The 17,548-nt window shown below is 38.0% G+C and overlaps 1 protein-coding gene across 1 annotated transcript in view; it reads right to left on the bottom strand.

The window, feature by feature from the left end:
* RSU1 (Ras suppressor protein 1) overlaps positions 1 to 17,548 on the bottom strand; it is a 102,799-nt gene that overhangs the window by 68,041 nt on the left and 17,210 nt on the right. Inside the window, exons 4-7 of the mRNA XM_058810459.1 lie at positions 12,741 to 12,861; positions 9,199 to 9,317; positions 7,641 to 7,723; positions 7,255 to 7,369 (exon numbers count right to left, since the gene is read on the bottom strand). Coding sequence (XP_058666442.1) covers positions 7,255 to 7,369; positions 7,641 to 7,723; positions 9,199 to 9,317; positions 12,741 to 12,861 — 438 coding nt within the window. The remainder of the gene's footprint in view (positions 1 to 7,254; positions 7,370 to 7,640; positions 7,724 to 9,198; positions 9,318 to 12,740; positions 12,862 to 17,548) is intronic.

Genomic DNA, 17,548 nt, shown 5'->3' with positions numbered 1-17,548 from the left:
AATTACTTTCAGGGAGTTAAAACAGGTTTTACAACATCACAAGTTATTCTTACAACTTCTTAGATGTACATGAAGATTTTCAATTTTGAGTTCGGAGATGAGACCCCAACTTCAGCATTGACCTGAATATGTGCAGCAGTAAATCTGTGTCAGTTCAGTAACTGAAGAGCTTACAAACACATTTCAAACAGAAAAACATCAGGAGATGGAGACTCTGCCAGTTGTGTCTTGTTCTAATGGTTCATCACTGTCAAAATACATTCTTTACTTCCAAGCTGAACTAAGCTGATTTATTTCTAAAACACTGCTGCTCCCTCTGCCCATTTACAAGGGAGAAAGACAACCTGTGCTCTCTCCTCATGGAGTGAGTGAGGATCAGCAGCCAAGTGTTCTCTCACTCTTTGATAGGTTAAATAGTCTGATTATACTGTGATCCCATAGTAGCTACTCCATTTGCTTCAACCCTCAGTCTCTCAGTAAGAGGAACAGCTGAAATAAATCAAGTAAAAACAGACCAACTAAATCTTGAATTCTTTACCCTTGATGTAAATGTGAAGTGTTACAGGGCAAACTGGTATTGCCTCAGTTACAGCTATTATAACTGTATGGGAAGAGAATTTTACCCTCCAGCATGTTTCATAGGAGAGAGTTTAAAACAAAGTGAATGTAGTCCTGAGATGTTTATACAAAATTCCAGCGTGTCGTGGGTTAACAGCCTTTATCCCAATATCGTGTGTTGTGTCTGGCAGCTGTGCCTTTTCTCTCTTCCCCCCCCCCCCCCCCCCCCCCCCGCAGCCGTCTTGCCGCGGCGGGGTGGGGAAGAGAGGAGGGAGGGTTTGACCAGGCCTCTTTGGCTTTTTGCTTTTGCTGCTTGGCTTGGCTAGCCGCTTTGCTTGCTTTTTGCACTTTTTTCTTTTCTCTTGTTCCCTCTTTCTTACCCTCCCCTGAAGATACTGGACCGGCTCCGGACCTGACCTGAGAGCTCCAGAACACCCGAAGCTTGCAAAGAAGAGTGGCGCCCTTTCAACACAGTCTGTTTTTTGTTTTCTTTTCTTTTCTTGTGTTGGGGAGTGTTCTTTTGTTACTTGTAAATAAATAGGTTTGTTTTCCACTTTGCTCCTCCGAGAAATTCCTTCCCGAACCCGGTATTGGGGGAGGGGTGGTTGGAGGTTTGTTTTGTTTTGGGAGGCTCCCTTTTGGAGATTTCCCCTAATTTGTCCTAAACCAGGACACAGCATCAAAGCAAAGGTCAGCGAGAATCTTTATACCAAAGTGTAATGGAAAGTCTGACACTTCAGAATGTGCCAGGACTGAAGATGAAGCCTGGGAAAGAGAAGAGGATGGAAGAAATGCTGAACTACTACCTTAAACCACACTTCAGGTATTAAATACGGACAGATTATAGCTCTAACCTGGCTGGGCAAACTCACACTTCCACATTCAGGTGGCAGGAGGAGAGGTTAACTCTCTGGGAAGAAGGAGAAAGCCTTGGAAACTTCCACCCTAATAATACACAACACAGCACACCTTACCAGGAGAACTAGCAGAAAGAGTAAATAATAATAACTGATATATGAGAGCCATAAAACAGGAACTTATTCAATGCAGCACACAAGGTACTCCTCACCTAACAACACACTGCTAATGGCTTGTACTGGCACATAACAAATCAGGCTGTTTCAACAACTGAACTCCACCACACACAGCTCTCAGGTACCAGGGCAACCAGCCCAGCTGGTGCCATTGTCTTGGTAGCTAAGAGGAAAGGCAGAAGGACAAGCACTTTAACAAAAATCCAAGAAATTACTTTAAAATGTATTTTCAAAATGTATTTTTAAAAATACATTCTAAAACTATTTATTTCTTACTTACAACTTGATTAAATTAATTTCTCCCACATTCCTCAGGCAAGAGCAAGACCATTTACTAGAAGACCTACAAGTACTGCTAAGATTCACTGGTTTCTTTCTTTGAAAGGTGACATGTTGTGCTGGAAATACCATTTCCTTCACTGCTCTGTGTAACAAATGTCCAGTGCTGACTGGGATCCCAAGGGGCAGACCTACAGTAACCACTAAGTGTTCCCAGTGAAGAAACCCAAGAAACACAGTAAGCAGCAGATGGCTTTTGGAACAAAGGAAATTAACGTGATGTCAAAGTAGTTTAACATCCAAGACACTTTAATGGCACAGGAAGTATTACAGTCTTAGAGGATCAGCATCCCAATTTATTTTGAAATATATTGCACATTTTTTCCAGCATCAGAAACTCCCCTGAGATTCTCAATTACCTGGAAATTCAACAGAGCATTCTCTCTTTGAAGGGTCCCTATCAGACCAAAATCTAGTTAATTTAAAAAAATGACTTGAAGAAAGACTCACTGTATTGCTTTTGCCTTGCACCTTTGAAACTCCCATTCAAACACAGGTTGCCAAGTACTCAGAAGAGCAAAACCACCTTCACGTACTATGAGACACATAAAATGAACCAAATATTACAACAAATGTAACATTTGCTCAGACTGGCTCTAATTACAGTACTCTTACCTACTACAGCTCTGACACAACAGATCAAGTATCTACTGACAGAAACATCATTATTATGTTGATGGTACTTAGAATCAGAGTACAGTCAACACGAGGAGAACCTCCCAACACACTATACTTATCTGAGAAGTGACTGTGGAACTTACATATTTTAAAAACTGATGCAAGATCAAATGTGAATCTTGGAAAGTTTGGCAAGAATTACAGCAGTGTCCATCAAGTACTTTGCATTCAGCCTGGTTTCTAACTACATAACAAGTGGTAGGGTGTAGGGTGTAGTTTTGGGCTTTTTTTTTTACTTAAATCTTAAATGAGTAACACAATTAGAATATGCACAGATTTTCAGAGAAGCTTTTCTACATAAATAATCTCTCCATAACCTATCTTGTTACTTACATGTTTTTTATTGTTTCTTGACTGATAACTGCTACATAAGCAGTCCCAGAAAACATGTTATTTTGCTTATCCACCTTTACCTTAGTTTCAAAATCAGAAACATATCTTTTCTTGAAATGGTAAGGTGTCAATTAGTTGTTCCAGCACTCAGATCTGCTGTCCAAAGAGCCCCAGTGCTCTGGCTTCCAACAAGCACCAATAAATGACCTGTATTGCAGGTGTGACCAGTGCTGTGCTGGGACACAGGCAGGGTGCAGTAACAGTTTATACTAAATAAGAAAAGTTTGGCATTTACATCAACTAGTGGAAAGTTTCCAACATTTGGAAAAGAAATATCTTTTGTAAAGTAAGTGATTCTTATGTTTGCATAGGCCTGTTATAATTACCTGAGTAAATGGCTATTTCAATTAATATTTACTTGAACAAACAACTGCAGCTACTACTTTGCGTAATATAAAATTCTAGACTAATTTCAAAAGCCTAAATTTTAAAAGGTCTTCCTGTGATGGAAATATTGAGGCTTTTAGCACAATTCCTTGAACTTTGTATTTAAAGCCAATCCTTTATTCACAGAAGATAACTTAGCTGTTCAAAACCAAAAATTTAGAAATAATTACTTGGTTATTCTGATACACAAATTAAATTTACAAAATGTTTCATGTGCCCTAAAAAGGAATATGACTACTTAGGCCTTTAAGATTTTTTTTTAACAAGGCTTGAATTTTCTACTTTTCCAGTATGGACTAACATTATAATTTTGATAGTGTCTCTCGTTACCTGAGGAAAGTATTTGCTAAACTAGAACAGTATTGAACAGCAACTTATGAGCCGTTGATGCCAAATTCAGTTTTGCAAAAGGAGGATGGTAACTGGGAATGTATTCTTAGAAATCACTGTTCTTCCATATGCATAAATAGGACCAAACCACAAGTGTGCATGTGTGTGTAAACAGCAGGGTAGGCCATCCAGGCAACATCAGAATGTGGGCTTTAAAAATCACAAAATTTGTTTTCACATCAGAAATGCAAATATACAGATAAGCTAGTTACATTCTCTGGGTGGTTATTTAGGTACATCTTGGTGAGTACTCTGCACAATATACTCCTCTTACACTCCTGATTCTCCTGAGAAAACCTTTTATGTGGCACATATGGGTCCACCCAGATGAACAAACATTGAACTTAAAACACCATCACTGATGTGACTAATTGCACCTACCATTTTATATGGTTCTTGTTTCTAGTTTACTTTCTTTCCAAACCATTCCTATTGTTAAATGGTCAGAACACACAAAGCGACAGATTTAGTGCCTCCTTGGCAATTTATATAACTGACTGCAACTCTGCTGTTGCAGTGAATCATGATTTATTTGTCTTGCAATGCAGCACATAACCTTTTAAATGCTGGGGAAAAAAATGCCAGCACCTCTTTAAAGTTTATATATGACTGCCCACCACCATTTCTCATGAATGGGGTTTTGAGAGACAAATGATAAAAACAAGCTGCGAATTCCACCCACCTACTCCCGGCCATTTCCTGTACTCATCACTCACATGTACTGTATTTACAGAAAGGCACCTCACCCAGGGACCAATGCAGTCTTTCAGTCCTTTCATCTCCTCCTGGGCAGGAATATTTTTCTTAAATTAGCAGTAGGAATTCTCTGCTAAACACAACGGAAGATAATAGCAAACTCCCCCAGTCCTGTACTGGTGCCACCTCAATCACATCAGGTGACGTTACAGGCAGACTGTAGGAGATTATTTATTGGTATCTCCACTCCAAAGTTGTGACCCCAAGGCCTGTCTGTGGCCTTTTTCATACCCTATTCTTCATTCCTTCTTCTGCACTTATTTACATCACCTTTAAAGAACAGTTTAATGTAACACATACATCCTTCTCATCATTCAATTGTGCCCATCTCCGTGGTAAATGAAAATCCAGTGACTCACTGCTGTCCACCAGAGCCTGAACTAAGCCAGTCAAAAGCCTTCAGCACCTTTAATTATGAAAGTGATAATGAGAGAGAAAAGATTGTTTACTTTGAAAGGAACAGGAGCAGCTCCAATTAATGCAAATAGGACCAGCTCATTGAAAAGCTATTTATCCAAAATGCACACCAAGAAGTATTTGGATAGTTCTGAGTACATTATAATTCAATTTTAAAAATTTAGGAGGGAGAACTCGGACAGCAGACAAAGTTCATTCTCCCTCAGATGGTGAGTATGGCATTACCAGTCCATGCAGTAGGTTGTAACCCTCTCATGTCACCTTTCACTGGCAGACTAAAATTGTCTCCAAAGGGGTGCTTCTCTAAACTCTCCTGGCTTACAGAAGGGAATCCAGGAGTGCAGAGATTCACTCTTGCCTATGGCCTGTTCCCAGATCTCAAACAACCCTTCCAAACCCTAGTCTGGCGTCCCAGTCCCTAACGTGTGCCCAGATGTTTAATAAACAAGCAGAACATTGTTTTCCACAGTAAATATGCCTGCAAGTTGCACAAATTACAAATGTAGACTTCAGTGTAACGTTCTCTGTAAATATACGCCAAAATCTATTTTAAAAATTTGAGATGATTCTAGAATTATCCATGGCATAGATCACAACAGAAATTATGGCAACTGATCACAAATGAGGATCTTAAGTAAGACTGCATAATGAAACATTGATCAATTAATACATGAAAAGAAGAGTAGAATTTACAAAAACCTTTTGAGTAATATAGAACAGAGGTAACAAGGACTTAGCTGTGTCAGTGAACCTCACCTTTATCAGCTGGGGCAGAATGACAAGTCCTTTTTTTATCAGACTGTGATATTGTTCTAAAATGCAAATAAATGCTTAGAGGAAAAAATTTCCCTTAGCCATCCTGAATTTTGCAGGTTAATACAGAAATAAATATTGAGAATTTTATTTCAAACATTTCCATTTGGGATGGATTTTGATAGTAAAATCATTTAATGGGAATTTTTTGCTATGCTTGTGAGGCAGCAGCATGTTTAGAATATTAATTTAATTAGCCAAAGAAGGTGGTTAGACTCAGTGCACTATTCATCTTCCACATTCTGAAAAAAACCCAAAAGCTATAATTTAGGAAGCTACAGAAAAGTACATTTACAGACACTACATGCTTTTGAATGTTGCTGTTGCAAGAACTGATAAATAACTACGACTTTGACCAAAACCTAAGGAAGGTATACCTGTGTCAAGAGATAAACATCTGAAATGGAAGAAAAGAGAGCAACTTCCATCCACTAGCCCACTAATGGTATGGGGAAAAGTCAAAAAACCCCATACTGGACAAACAAATAAGAGTCAAATACCTTCCCCAATTCACAGAAAAAAAGCACATTGCTCTATAAACAAAAAGTATTCCTTGCATACTGTCACATTAAAGTACATTAATGAACATTAATGTAAAAGGTCAATGGGTCAAAGCAAGTTCTTATGAAAACAAGTAATTTTATTTTATCATGCTAATTTCTGTCCCTATCCTTCTGAGTTTTGGGAAGTATTCCGTGGAAGGTACCAGCAGAAACAGAGAAGCTTCCCTAAAAGCTTTCAAAACAGAGGTAATTGACAAAATTACATTATTACCAATGAAAATATTTTTTAAAATTTTAAGATTAGAAACCAGTTTCTGGCTTGGGGCAAACAGGAATCACGCCCCTCACATAAAACAGAGTACTGCAATGCAAATTCAGCAGAATCAATACTTAAGTTTCAAAGAACTCCTATTTCATAGTATTCAAACGTACAGTATCACAAATTCAAATTACATCAACCAGCTCCATTGCTTTAAGTTAAAGAGCTGTCAGATACCTAAGAAAAGCTATCAAATTGAAAAACAAAAAAATCCTCCTATTTAGCTATATTTCACTCTAGTTGATCAACCTTCTCCTTTGTATAGGCACAGTCACTAAGAAGCCACTCATGCTATTGTCATTTTTGCTTAATATAATTTTGGCTAATCTAAATAGTGTTATCAAAACCCAGTGAAAGATAAGAATGGGTTTGCTGACCCAGTATTTATGATACATTATATAAAGTATGGTGCTACATACAAACTGGCAACCAGGTGTACTGATACACAAGAAAAATGCAACATGTAATAAAATAATAAAACAAAACATATGTCATCTTCTGGCTCCTGCATATCCAGGAGTGCAGTGGAGGAGTGTAAAAGTGAGTTTTTCTCAGGGGAAAGTAAATATTAGCATATAGGATGACTTAAGCATAATGATTTCAGCGGAAATACAGTGCATCATCATCATTATTAGTCAAATAAATAAATGATCATCCATAATCTTACCCAGTTCTGGGGGCAGCACAGTGAGACGATTTCCCTGGATATGCAGTTCCTTAAGCTGGGTGAGCTCACCAATTTCTTTAGGCAGTGATACCAGGTCATTGTCTCTAAGACTCAGCTAAGAGCAAATATAAATTCAGTCAGAATGTTTTTCAGTTACCATAAAGCAGCCCAAAAGAGAGCTCTACTCCCTCTGCCCCCAGCTTTCTCCTGAATGCTCAATTCTTCCAATTTATTTACAAGTGTCTTCTGGTAAACAAGAAACAGTTCCAGGTGTAGTGGTCTATTCCTGCAAACCTACCCTACTACTCCTCAAATTGACTGGATTCCATTCCTACAAGTGTTGCAAAAGTGAATTGATTTTCCAAGAATTTAGATAAATTACTTACTATCTGCAACTTTGTGAGCTTCCCAATATCTGGCGGCAGCATTTCAAAATCGTTGTCACTTAGATAGAGTGCACGAAGGGTGGCTGCAAATTAAATAGCAATATATAAACAGGGTGGCATATAACCCAACCATTTGAGGTCTAATCAATAAAAAGGAGTCAGGTTTGATTAATAACCCTGACTTGGTGAAAAGCCTTTGACATACCCAGGGCTCACAATAATAACAAGCAGGTCAAACTTAGATTTACTGGCTTATTATATTGTTGGTGAGTTCAGGAAAACATCTATATTCAAAAGGACTAGCACAATTAACAATTTCTGCAACAGTAGACTCTGGCAGATTCTGGCAAACAGCCTGAATGCTCAGATATGAGAATACAGTCATTACTCTTTATTACCCCTGATTCTTATTTACGACATCAATTTGCATCCTAAACAGACATTAAAAAATTTCTGAGTTTTTTCAACAAATATACAGCTATGTTAAGCTCTATACAAACCACACTGGGAAAGAGATCTGAAATGAAATACAGAAGACTCTAATGGTGTAATTCATAATTTTCATGCCAAGTCTCAATGAAATTAATCAAAAAAACTACTATGCAGCTTGCTATTACTGAACAAGCATACATGACAGTTGGAAAAAGGAATTAAAATGGAGACTCACAAAGAACTGTCAGGTGCAGCAGGAGAGAAGGTGGTCAGATCAGCAAAACCTCTCCTTCCCACCAGAGGAGATCCCATTTGTCTTACGTAGTTCACTCCTCCTCTTCTCGTTTCACTAAATGTGACCATTTTTAATAATGCTGACTTAAAGACTTCCCTGTGCCAGGTTACAATCACAACATCCCTCAGAGAGCAGCACTCCTCCTCTCCCCTTGCCTGTCACTTTGATGCTGAATGCACTGATCCTGAAGCCACTTCAGCACAGCACACGGAAAAGCAGAATCACTGAAATCCAGAAAGTGCCAGAATTCAAGTTGCTTAGGCAACCATAATGCAGCCCTTTTGCACATATGCATTACAATACCTTTCTGTCAACCCTCTGGGTATGTATTTTTAACATATGCAAAGGTCAGCTTAGCTCTACCATTCCTCTGCCAAGCTTTGTAACCCTGGCATATGTTTTAACGTACTGGACACCTCAACACCCACATGCTGTTAAAACTATTTTAGTAATGATCTATCAAGAATACATTTTTTTTCAGACTCAACAAACAACACTTGTGTTGCAAAATGGTTTAGTTTCCCCTGAGGCTTGCAACCCTCCATGATGTTTTAACTGAGTATGGGACCCAAGTAAGTATTACTGAGAAGAAAACTAATATGCCATTACTAAGCAAGTCTGCTCGTGCCCAAAGGTGTCAGATAACAATATATATCAGTGATAAATATTGCCATGCTATGCAGAAATATTCAAGATATATTAAAAGAAAACATAAATATTGGGGGAAAAAACTCTGTTTTTGTATTTTTGTCTGCATCAAATAAATTTCAACTGCAAAGAGCAAAGCACCATATCCTGAAGATTTGTAGAGTTTTTAGAAAAGTTTCTTACTCAGATAGAAGAAGTTTCCTGGTAGGGAATTTTCATTTAAGTTGTTGTAAGTCAAGTCAAGAACTTCGAGTGCTGGTAGAGAGCCAAATCCCCTTGGCAAGGTGTTTAACCTGTTCATGCTGTAAGTAAAAGGAAAAAAAGAATATGACATCAGTATTCACTTCACCTAACAGAAATAATACAGGTCACAAGGTTTTTGTTTGTTTTTTTCCCTTTTTTTTCCTTAAAAAAATTAATATATGCCAAGATTTCCTCTTGTTTTGAAAAGGCTTTGATGCTCCTAGATACTGAGCAAGTCTTTTGCAATGCAGACCTTTTTATAACCTCTCATTCCCATAAATATACTCAAAACTTATAAACTTATGCACTCAAGGAATCCTGTCTGTTATGTCAACTAGCAGCCACACCTGAAACATAAAGCACAAGGGAGAGAGGTGTCACAAGGCCATGCTCAGCTTTAACAGCATTCCATGGAGAAAGCTGGTCCTTGGTAGATGATTTCTAGCTAAACTACAAATTACCCTTTTGCACATCATATTGAGCATTTTTCATTCTGCCATGTAACTCTTTACCATGATACCAAACACAAAGGGGAATATCTCAAGTGCACAGTATTTATGTTCATTGATAACTGCTGCTCAAACCTCTTCCTAAGAACAGCAAATCTGTGTCACTACAGAACTTTTGATGCACAAGGAGCATGAAGTAAATAAAATGCCAGTCCTGTGACTGATAAAGCTTAATCTAAATATAGCTGAATCAGCCAGTCTTCAGAGGCAGAGGGTTTAGTAACAGACAGGACAGCATGAAGACATGTAACAGAAAGAAGAGATTTCTCTGATAACCTGGATCAGACAAGGTAGAGAAAGGTAACTTTTCTCTGACTCCAAGAGCTTGAACAGGGTGACCTAGGGAATCTCTTGAGCTGCTGCAACAATGAAGGCAGGCACATGGCTGGAGATATCTTCACAGAATCTAACTGTGTATGAACTGTTCATGTATGCATGTTTATTACATAAACAGAAAAAAAACTACCTACCAGCTTCTTATTCGTACTGTCCCTACAGCATGTACAGCAAGTATATATCTGGTGTGTATGGATCTTGCTTCAGTTGTCACTCAGGTTTGAAAGCAGAACAGAAAAGAGAAGCATCTTCAGAGAGAGCCTGAACAGGTAGCTACTGTCAAGAACAGGATTTTTTTCTTACGTGAAGACTGGAAACAAACATGACCTTTCAGATGTCCCTAAACATACTCTGAATTTGATTCTCTTTTGATGTAAAAGGGATAAGCAACAGTCACTGAAGTCAAGAGGAGATGTTATGTGAATGTATGAATATCTGACACTTGAAACTATAAAAACTCTAGTCAATGTACTGACAAAGTTGCACAAGCAAAAATAAGAAAGATCATATAAGCATGTGAGCAAGGTCAGGAGAAGCACATATACCATTTCTTTCACAAACTTAGGAAATAACCTCACTCTCCCTTACCCCTTTTGCATAAGCCAGTCCCAACAAAACAAGAACCTGTAGAGATCAGCTCTCTGTAGCTAAATCTAGACAAAATCCTTCTTCCTCCTCATCCCCAGTAAGGAGTCCCATTATGGGCATACAACTCATATTGCTTATCAGCAATTAAAACACAGAAAAGCATTCTCTACTATTGCTACTGCAGAAGTGTCACTGTTTTAAGAACTGGTCTTTATATAAAACAGAACTAAAGACAGCAGCTTGTTTTCTACTCCTGAAAAGGGATTTTAACCAAGCTGCCCTAACAGCCTTGCCTTTTGCAAGGAAGAGAGAGGGAAAAAATGTTCTCCCTACTGACAAGAGGCAGAATGGTATCTATTCTTTGACAGGGAAAGAGAACCAGCTCAAAGTTGCTGCCCAGCACTATTCATCCCTGCAGAAGTTCAAACACTGAGCTTGTGCCTCACCTACCTTCCAAATGTCACATTTTAAGCTTTCTGTGCAGCAGTACACCTTTTCTCTTTCCATACCACTTGACCCTTCCATGCCAAAGCCCTCCCAAAAATAATCTCTGCTCTTATTCAAGCCCCTCTCCCCTAAGGGGCTCTTCTGAAGCCCTCTAACACACACACTGCAGATGACAAGAGGGTTTCTAGGCTGTCTCCTGATAAACCTACCAGAGCAAAAATGTTTCCTTGTCACTGACTCCAAGGATGTCCAAAGCAAAGCTAAGATTGGGTGGTGAATCCTGTGCCTAGAAGACCACGTGTAAGGAGGGGATTAAGATGGAAAAGTGTTTAATCTCTAAGATTTTAGGCCACATGATACATGAAGATGGCAAATATGGTTCCAGACCTGAATGTCTGTTGTTCCAAACACCAAGAGGTCTTTTGCATGACATTTTTTTTTCATTAATGCAGACTAGCATTTGACCTATATTAACAATGGTTGCTGCTTTAATCCATAGGAAGTGCACAACTTCTTCCTTCATATACTGCAACACTTCTATATGCTGTTCCAAAAATATGGTTCTAACCCTTAAAATATAAAGAATCAGGATTCTTAATTAATATTTGCTCTGAAAAGCAATTCAGAGATTGAAACAGATATTAAGGACAGCTAGAGATCTACTGTGACCAAAAAAAAAAAAAGACCAGGGAAGACAGATCATCATTAAAATGTCTATCGGCACTCCAACAGTTCAAGATGCAATTCAATTATCAGCACTTCATTAAAGTAACTAAAGCAGAATATACAGAGCTTAGCCAAAATCATCTGGTATTTTGAAGAGTAAAAAATGCTCAGTTTAGGGCGTTCAGAAATTGAATTTATAAAATACAAACATTCTTTCTATGAGAAGCCTGTAATGCTAAAGCTTAGGCCTACCACTGCTTTCCTCCATAGTTACACTTCAATATGCCCATTTAATTTTAAGAAGGTCTTATGCTTCACATTTGTTTTCTTAATAATTCAAGAAAGCCCTCCACAACTGTAGTTATTATAAAGTATCACCAGCTCTATCAGAATATAGAATCTGAACACTTAATATAAACACCCCTGGCACAAATTCAGTCAATACCAGCTCTTTGAACTAAATGGACACCACACCTAATACATGCTGCTCCTTTTACAGGTTTAATACAAACTGAAATGTCTATAAACACAAATTCAAACATTTGGAATTGAAGTCCTAAATTAACATGGATGTTTCTTTAAATCAGAACAGAGCTTGATTCTTATGCAGTAACCACAGAATTAAGAGGTAGTTACTACAGAAGTAAAAGTCAGTAATTGTTCAGTTTGACTTCAGTATTTGATGAATATTTATTGAATATGAGTTGCTGCTGTCCTTAAATGGTTATCAGTATACCAGAGTAAGTGCTTGACCATTTACATTTCTGTTTATCCAGGACATTACTTGAAAACTCTGAAGCTGCAATTCCCAGATTAGCCTCAAAACCACTTCCAATAACAAACTTTACTATCAAAAAATAAGAAGTTACAGGTTCAGTTGCGACAACATTTGGTAGCACCTTTATTACAGCAAAAGTTTTGCATTAAGATACGCACCCAAGGTTCAGGTGTTTGAGCTTCTGAAGGCTGCTTATCTGTGTAGGCAGCTCCTCAATCTGGTTGTTGAAAAAGTTGAGCACTTCTATGTTTCTCAGGTCTGCGATGTTTGCTGGCACAGCTGTGGAAAGTTTTCACAGTGAGAGACTGCAATTAGGGCAAGCTACCCAGACTACAGATGCTTTACCAGCACCTGGTGTTTGCACTGTTTGTACAGTGGCTGCAGCACAGAAAGCATCCCATTATTCCAATAAAAGCAAAGTTTATATGCAAAAAGCCTCCTGTTCTCAATGCTGAGAGCACTCATTTTGTACTCTTCAAAAATTACTACCGTAACTGTAAAATATTTTGACTAACAAAGACCACTGCAGAGTGAGAGACAAGGACAAGTGCTCTTACAGACTAAGAGAAGCAGGCTGTCCTCTCAATTCATGTAGCACACAGAGGTCTCTAAAGAGCAGAGCCTGAGAGACTTGGATCATGACATTATTTGAGTGGAGAAAACATTAATGATACAAGTAGTTACAGGACAGCAGTTGTACTAAAGGACCTTAACAACAAACATAAAATAATCCCTCATTTTCAGCTATGGCCCTATCTGATTATTGCTTAAACAATTTAGTATCCAAATTCTTGGTCATTTAAGAGACAACAAAATTTACAAAAAAAAAAAAAAAAACAAACAAAAAAAAAAAAAAACAAAAAAACAAAACAAAACAAAATCAGCCTTAAAAGAACTGTTTACCCAAGTCCACTTTCAGTTACCTCCCATGAGTGATAAACTAACTGATCAATACTCATACATGGCTACAATACTCATACATTACCAACAGATCAACAGCTGCTTGTTACTACCTAGAAACATGAACTATAAGGCAGAAACACAACATGAATGACTGTGCTAATGAGGTTAAAAACCTATTCAGATTTGCATCTCTTCTCCCCTTAAACTGAGTGAGATTTAAGCAGCCAGCTGAGGTGTAAAGGGGGTTGGCAAGTCACCTGCACTGAACCTTGCACCTGTGCTCAATATTCACCTTCGTTCAGTCTCAACTTTGCCTCAGGAATCCACAAAGTGCTCATCTAAATAATTAGAAGGTTTTATGAGGCCATGATTTTTTTTTTTATTTGTTGGTATGAGGCAATCTCAGTCTTAAAATGGAGTCAATAATGTTTACAAAGCAGAACATTGCAGTATGTCACATTTACTAGATTATAAGTCTAATTACAATGTGAACAATAATGGGATGCCTAACAAAGACTCTAATTACACTGCATAAATATTACTGTTGAGGGCCATATTCATTGCAGGAGGTTTTTAGCAGACTTTTATATAAAAGTCATTAAGGCAAATCTGAGCATTTAGAAGACCTCCCTTAGAGGTATTTTCTAACTGGTCCTTACTTACCTGTCATTCAATGATAGCGAGAATTATGTGTGTTCACAAACTAAAGGGTATTTCACTACTACTATTATTTTAAATTATTCCCTAACAGAAGTTAACTGAGGATTTTAATTGGCATCATTCAGCTGTTTCCAGCCTCAATATTTCACCAGAAAAGTAATTACCGGTATTAAAATATTTTCCTTTCAGAAATTAGACTTCATAATTTGACTTTGATGAGATGCAACAGACAGGCAAATCATGTTTCTGATCTTCTCAGATACTGCATTTATGAAGACTAGGAATCAAAAGTACTAGAAAATATGGGTTTTAGTTTAGTCAAAACTTTAATAATAGAAGACCAATACAGATATAACACTGTCTCCTGATATATCTGTTTAATCCCCACATACTGTATTTCATGTTGTGAATGACACTTAGGATACTTTATATCATTGTTTTCTTCAAGATATACTAAAATCTGCATTGGTAAGCAGGCTGAGATGAGAAAAAGACAAAATATTTAGCAAAGGATTTAAATGAAATGCTTTTGTGTCCTACCCTGTTAAATCAAAATGAAAAGCCCCAGTCCACAACTGTACTTTTTGGTTTGCCTGGAGGTATTTTGTGAGAAGGAAGAAGAGAAGAGTAGGCCAACACCAGGCTTGTGGTAGGGAAGAGAGGACTTTTTTCTAATAGTTTATTTTCTGGTTCAACAATTCAAATACATTTTTAATACAAATAAATGCTATCTTGTATTCAACGAAAATTAGAAGACTGAATTTAAGTCCTGTACTGATCTTGTAGCTAAACTGCACAGGATCAGTAGCTTCAGGTCCAAAGACCACTGGCAGTGAAGCAAGGCTGACCAGGCATATCGTGCTCTCTGTTTTGAACTTCACACCACCCGACTACCATTCCACTACTATGTTGCAAAACTCTTCCCAGATACACTTGGCAGCCTGCTGACTGCCAAATCTCAAGACATTCATGTTCTGGCAATGCTGAATTCCACTCGAGTCTCCTTGTCACGATGAGCTGTGAGAGTGAACTGTCAGCATCCTGGTTCTGTTCACCCACGTGTTTACAGTACGATCGGCAGTGTCTTAACAACTCTCCTGAGACCATCTGCTGCCCAGTGTCATTAACAACTCCCCCTCAGCAAACACCAGGAAAATTTGGCAGCCCAGCGCCTTTGCGTTCTCCTGTGAAGCTTCAGTCACGTCATGAAGCCCCATTCATGTGAAGTTTCACTTCACAAGACCAGGAACAGCTTCCCCTTGTTCAACGCTGGCAACTGCATACAGTGATTCCCTATGACAGCTGTAGGCTTCACCTTGATTTCAAGGGTTGGTTGACAGTGAAAGACAGGGTCTATAGGCTGCCCACAAGGATTTAGAGGACTTTGTTCATGTTTCTGGAAATAAGGATTGGCAACTTGTTATACTTCAAAGCATTTATGCTCTTTTTGCCCTGAAGTTAGTGGCAATCCTTTAGCCACTAAAACATCAAGTTCTCATCAAGTTTACTCAAGGCAAATTATTACATTTTATTCCTATACAACCACCAGCTGTTTAAAAGGTAACAAAACTATTTCCAAAATACAGATAAGAAAGATTAAATTCTACTATTCAATGACTATGTAACTCCACATTTAGAGTATCTTGGATCTGAGCCTTAAGCTCTCTTTCAGCATGAGAGCCAGAAGCCAACACCAGACATGATCTTTACTAAAGGTCTGATGTTGCCCTCAGCTGGAGAGCAGGCACTGCATTAAAAGGATCTTTCATCCAGGACAGCTGGATCCTGCAGAGAAACTCACTAGAAACATCCAGATCAGTGACAGCAGCCTGGAATCACCTGTCTCAGATGCAACCCCTTCCCATAAAGCAGGAAGTCAAGAGGTTCTCATACCACTACCTAGAACTGACATGCAAACCCAGCTCCTTTTCTATACCCAACCTCTGACAAAGGATGAAGAACACAGGAAACAGAAAAGAAGAAAAAGTTCATTACTTTCCCTCTAGTTCCACTCAGTAACTCTTTTGCCATTCACACAGGTCTCAATAGAATTCCTCCTGTAGTGGCAGCTGAAAATGCAAAGGCTTCAAAAAGTCATTATTTCTGAAAATGGTCACCAAGATTATTTCTCTTAAACATCTGTGAATCCCTGGGAAACAACAGCAATCCTTACAACTTCAAAAGTAAACAAACTCAGGTGTCTGCAAAATTAAGTTTCTACTTCTTTTTATCCAAAAGATGAAATCTGCTTTTTTTTTTTGTTTGTTTAGTAAAGACACTAAATTAAACATTTCTCAGTAAAAAAGATGTGTATCAAAATTTCCTTTACAGTTTGAAACTAAAATAAAAAACATTTTAAATAAGGAATTTCAGATGAAAAAAAAAAAAAAACAACAACTAGAAGGGTCAATAGACTACTCAACTGAATAAGTGAAATGATTTAGTAAAAATATAAGTCGCCATGAGAAGAACACACAGTACAGAAACTGCATTAAACATTTCAGTTCATTTAACCCTTAACACTGAATATCCAAAATAAACATTGTCCCATTGCTGCTTGGAAAGTGCTATCTGTAACACCTGATTATGCAAAAAATTGTGCATGAATTGGCTTGCAATCTCCTCAATAAATATGACCCCAAAGGCTATAGAAAGCCTCCAACTCAAGTCAATGTTTTTTGAATCAGACATCATTGAGAAATAAGAATGTTAATTTTTTAAAGTAAGATTAATTTCTTTGGCAATCACATCCTTAGAATGCGATCAGCTGCAGAATCCCTAGCTTTTTCAGAATGTTTCTTTACTTAATGAAGTAATTTTGCAGTACCTAGGAACATGATGTTCAGTAGTACTCCAAACCTTTACAGGTTCTAAGGGAATATTTATCCAAAAGAGCTATTAAAATAGCAGTACCTGACAGAAGAGAGATTTATGCAACTATGCCAGTTTCTCATTAAACTGTTCCACTGGAAAGCTGGTCAAGAGTCATACAAGGTAAAGAGAACTCAAGGCAGACCTTTCAGAGTCCCATCAGTCCATTGTGGATCCCAAGCAGAGATTTCTTGCCAAGAGCAAGAACCCACTTTTTAAGACTGAAGTAAAACCTGAGGGCTCTACAACATAATAAACTCAGTTCTGTGGACTTGCTAATCCAGTTAGCATCAACAGGAAGCTTTCATGAGTAAGGATCCCTTAGCGTAAAGGTCATAAAGACATGAAATGTTACTCACATTTCATGGGGGAGGAAGAATTTAGAATACTAAATATATAATGCACTCTGTGCATCCAGTATAACTGTACTCACAGAGCTAGAGTCATGTTTAGATTAATTTGACAAGGGTTCTGTTACACAGAAAGAGAAGCAATCAGCTTCACCAAAATGAAAGAGGAATTAGCAGAGGGA

Source organism: Ammospiza caudacuta, chromosome 1, assembly GCF_027887145.1.
Source record: "Ammospiza caudacuta isolate bAmmCau1 chromosome 1, bAmmCau1.pri, whole genome shotgun sequence".
Classification (NCBI taxonomy): Eukaryota; Metazoa; Chordata; class Aves; order Passeriformes; family Passerellidae; genus Ammospiza; species Ammospiza caudacuta.
Note: the sequence above shows the minus strand (reverse complement) of the source record. Positions and strands in the feature narration are given on the sequence as shown.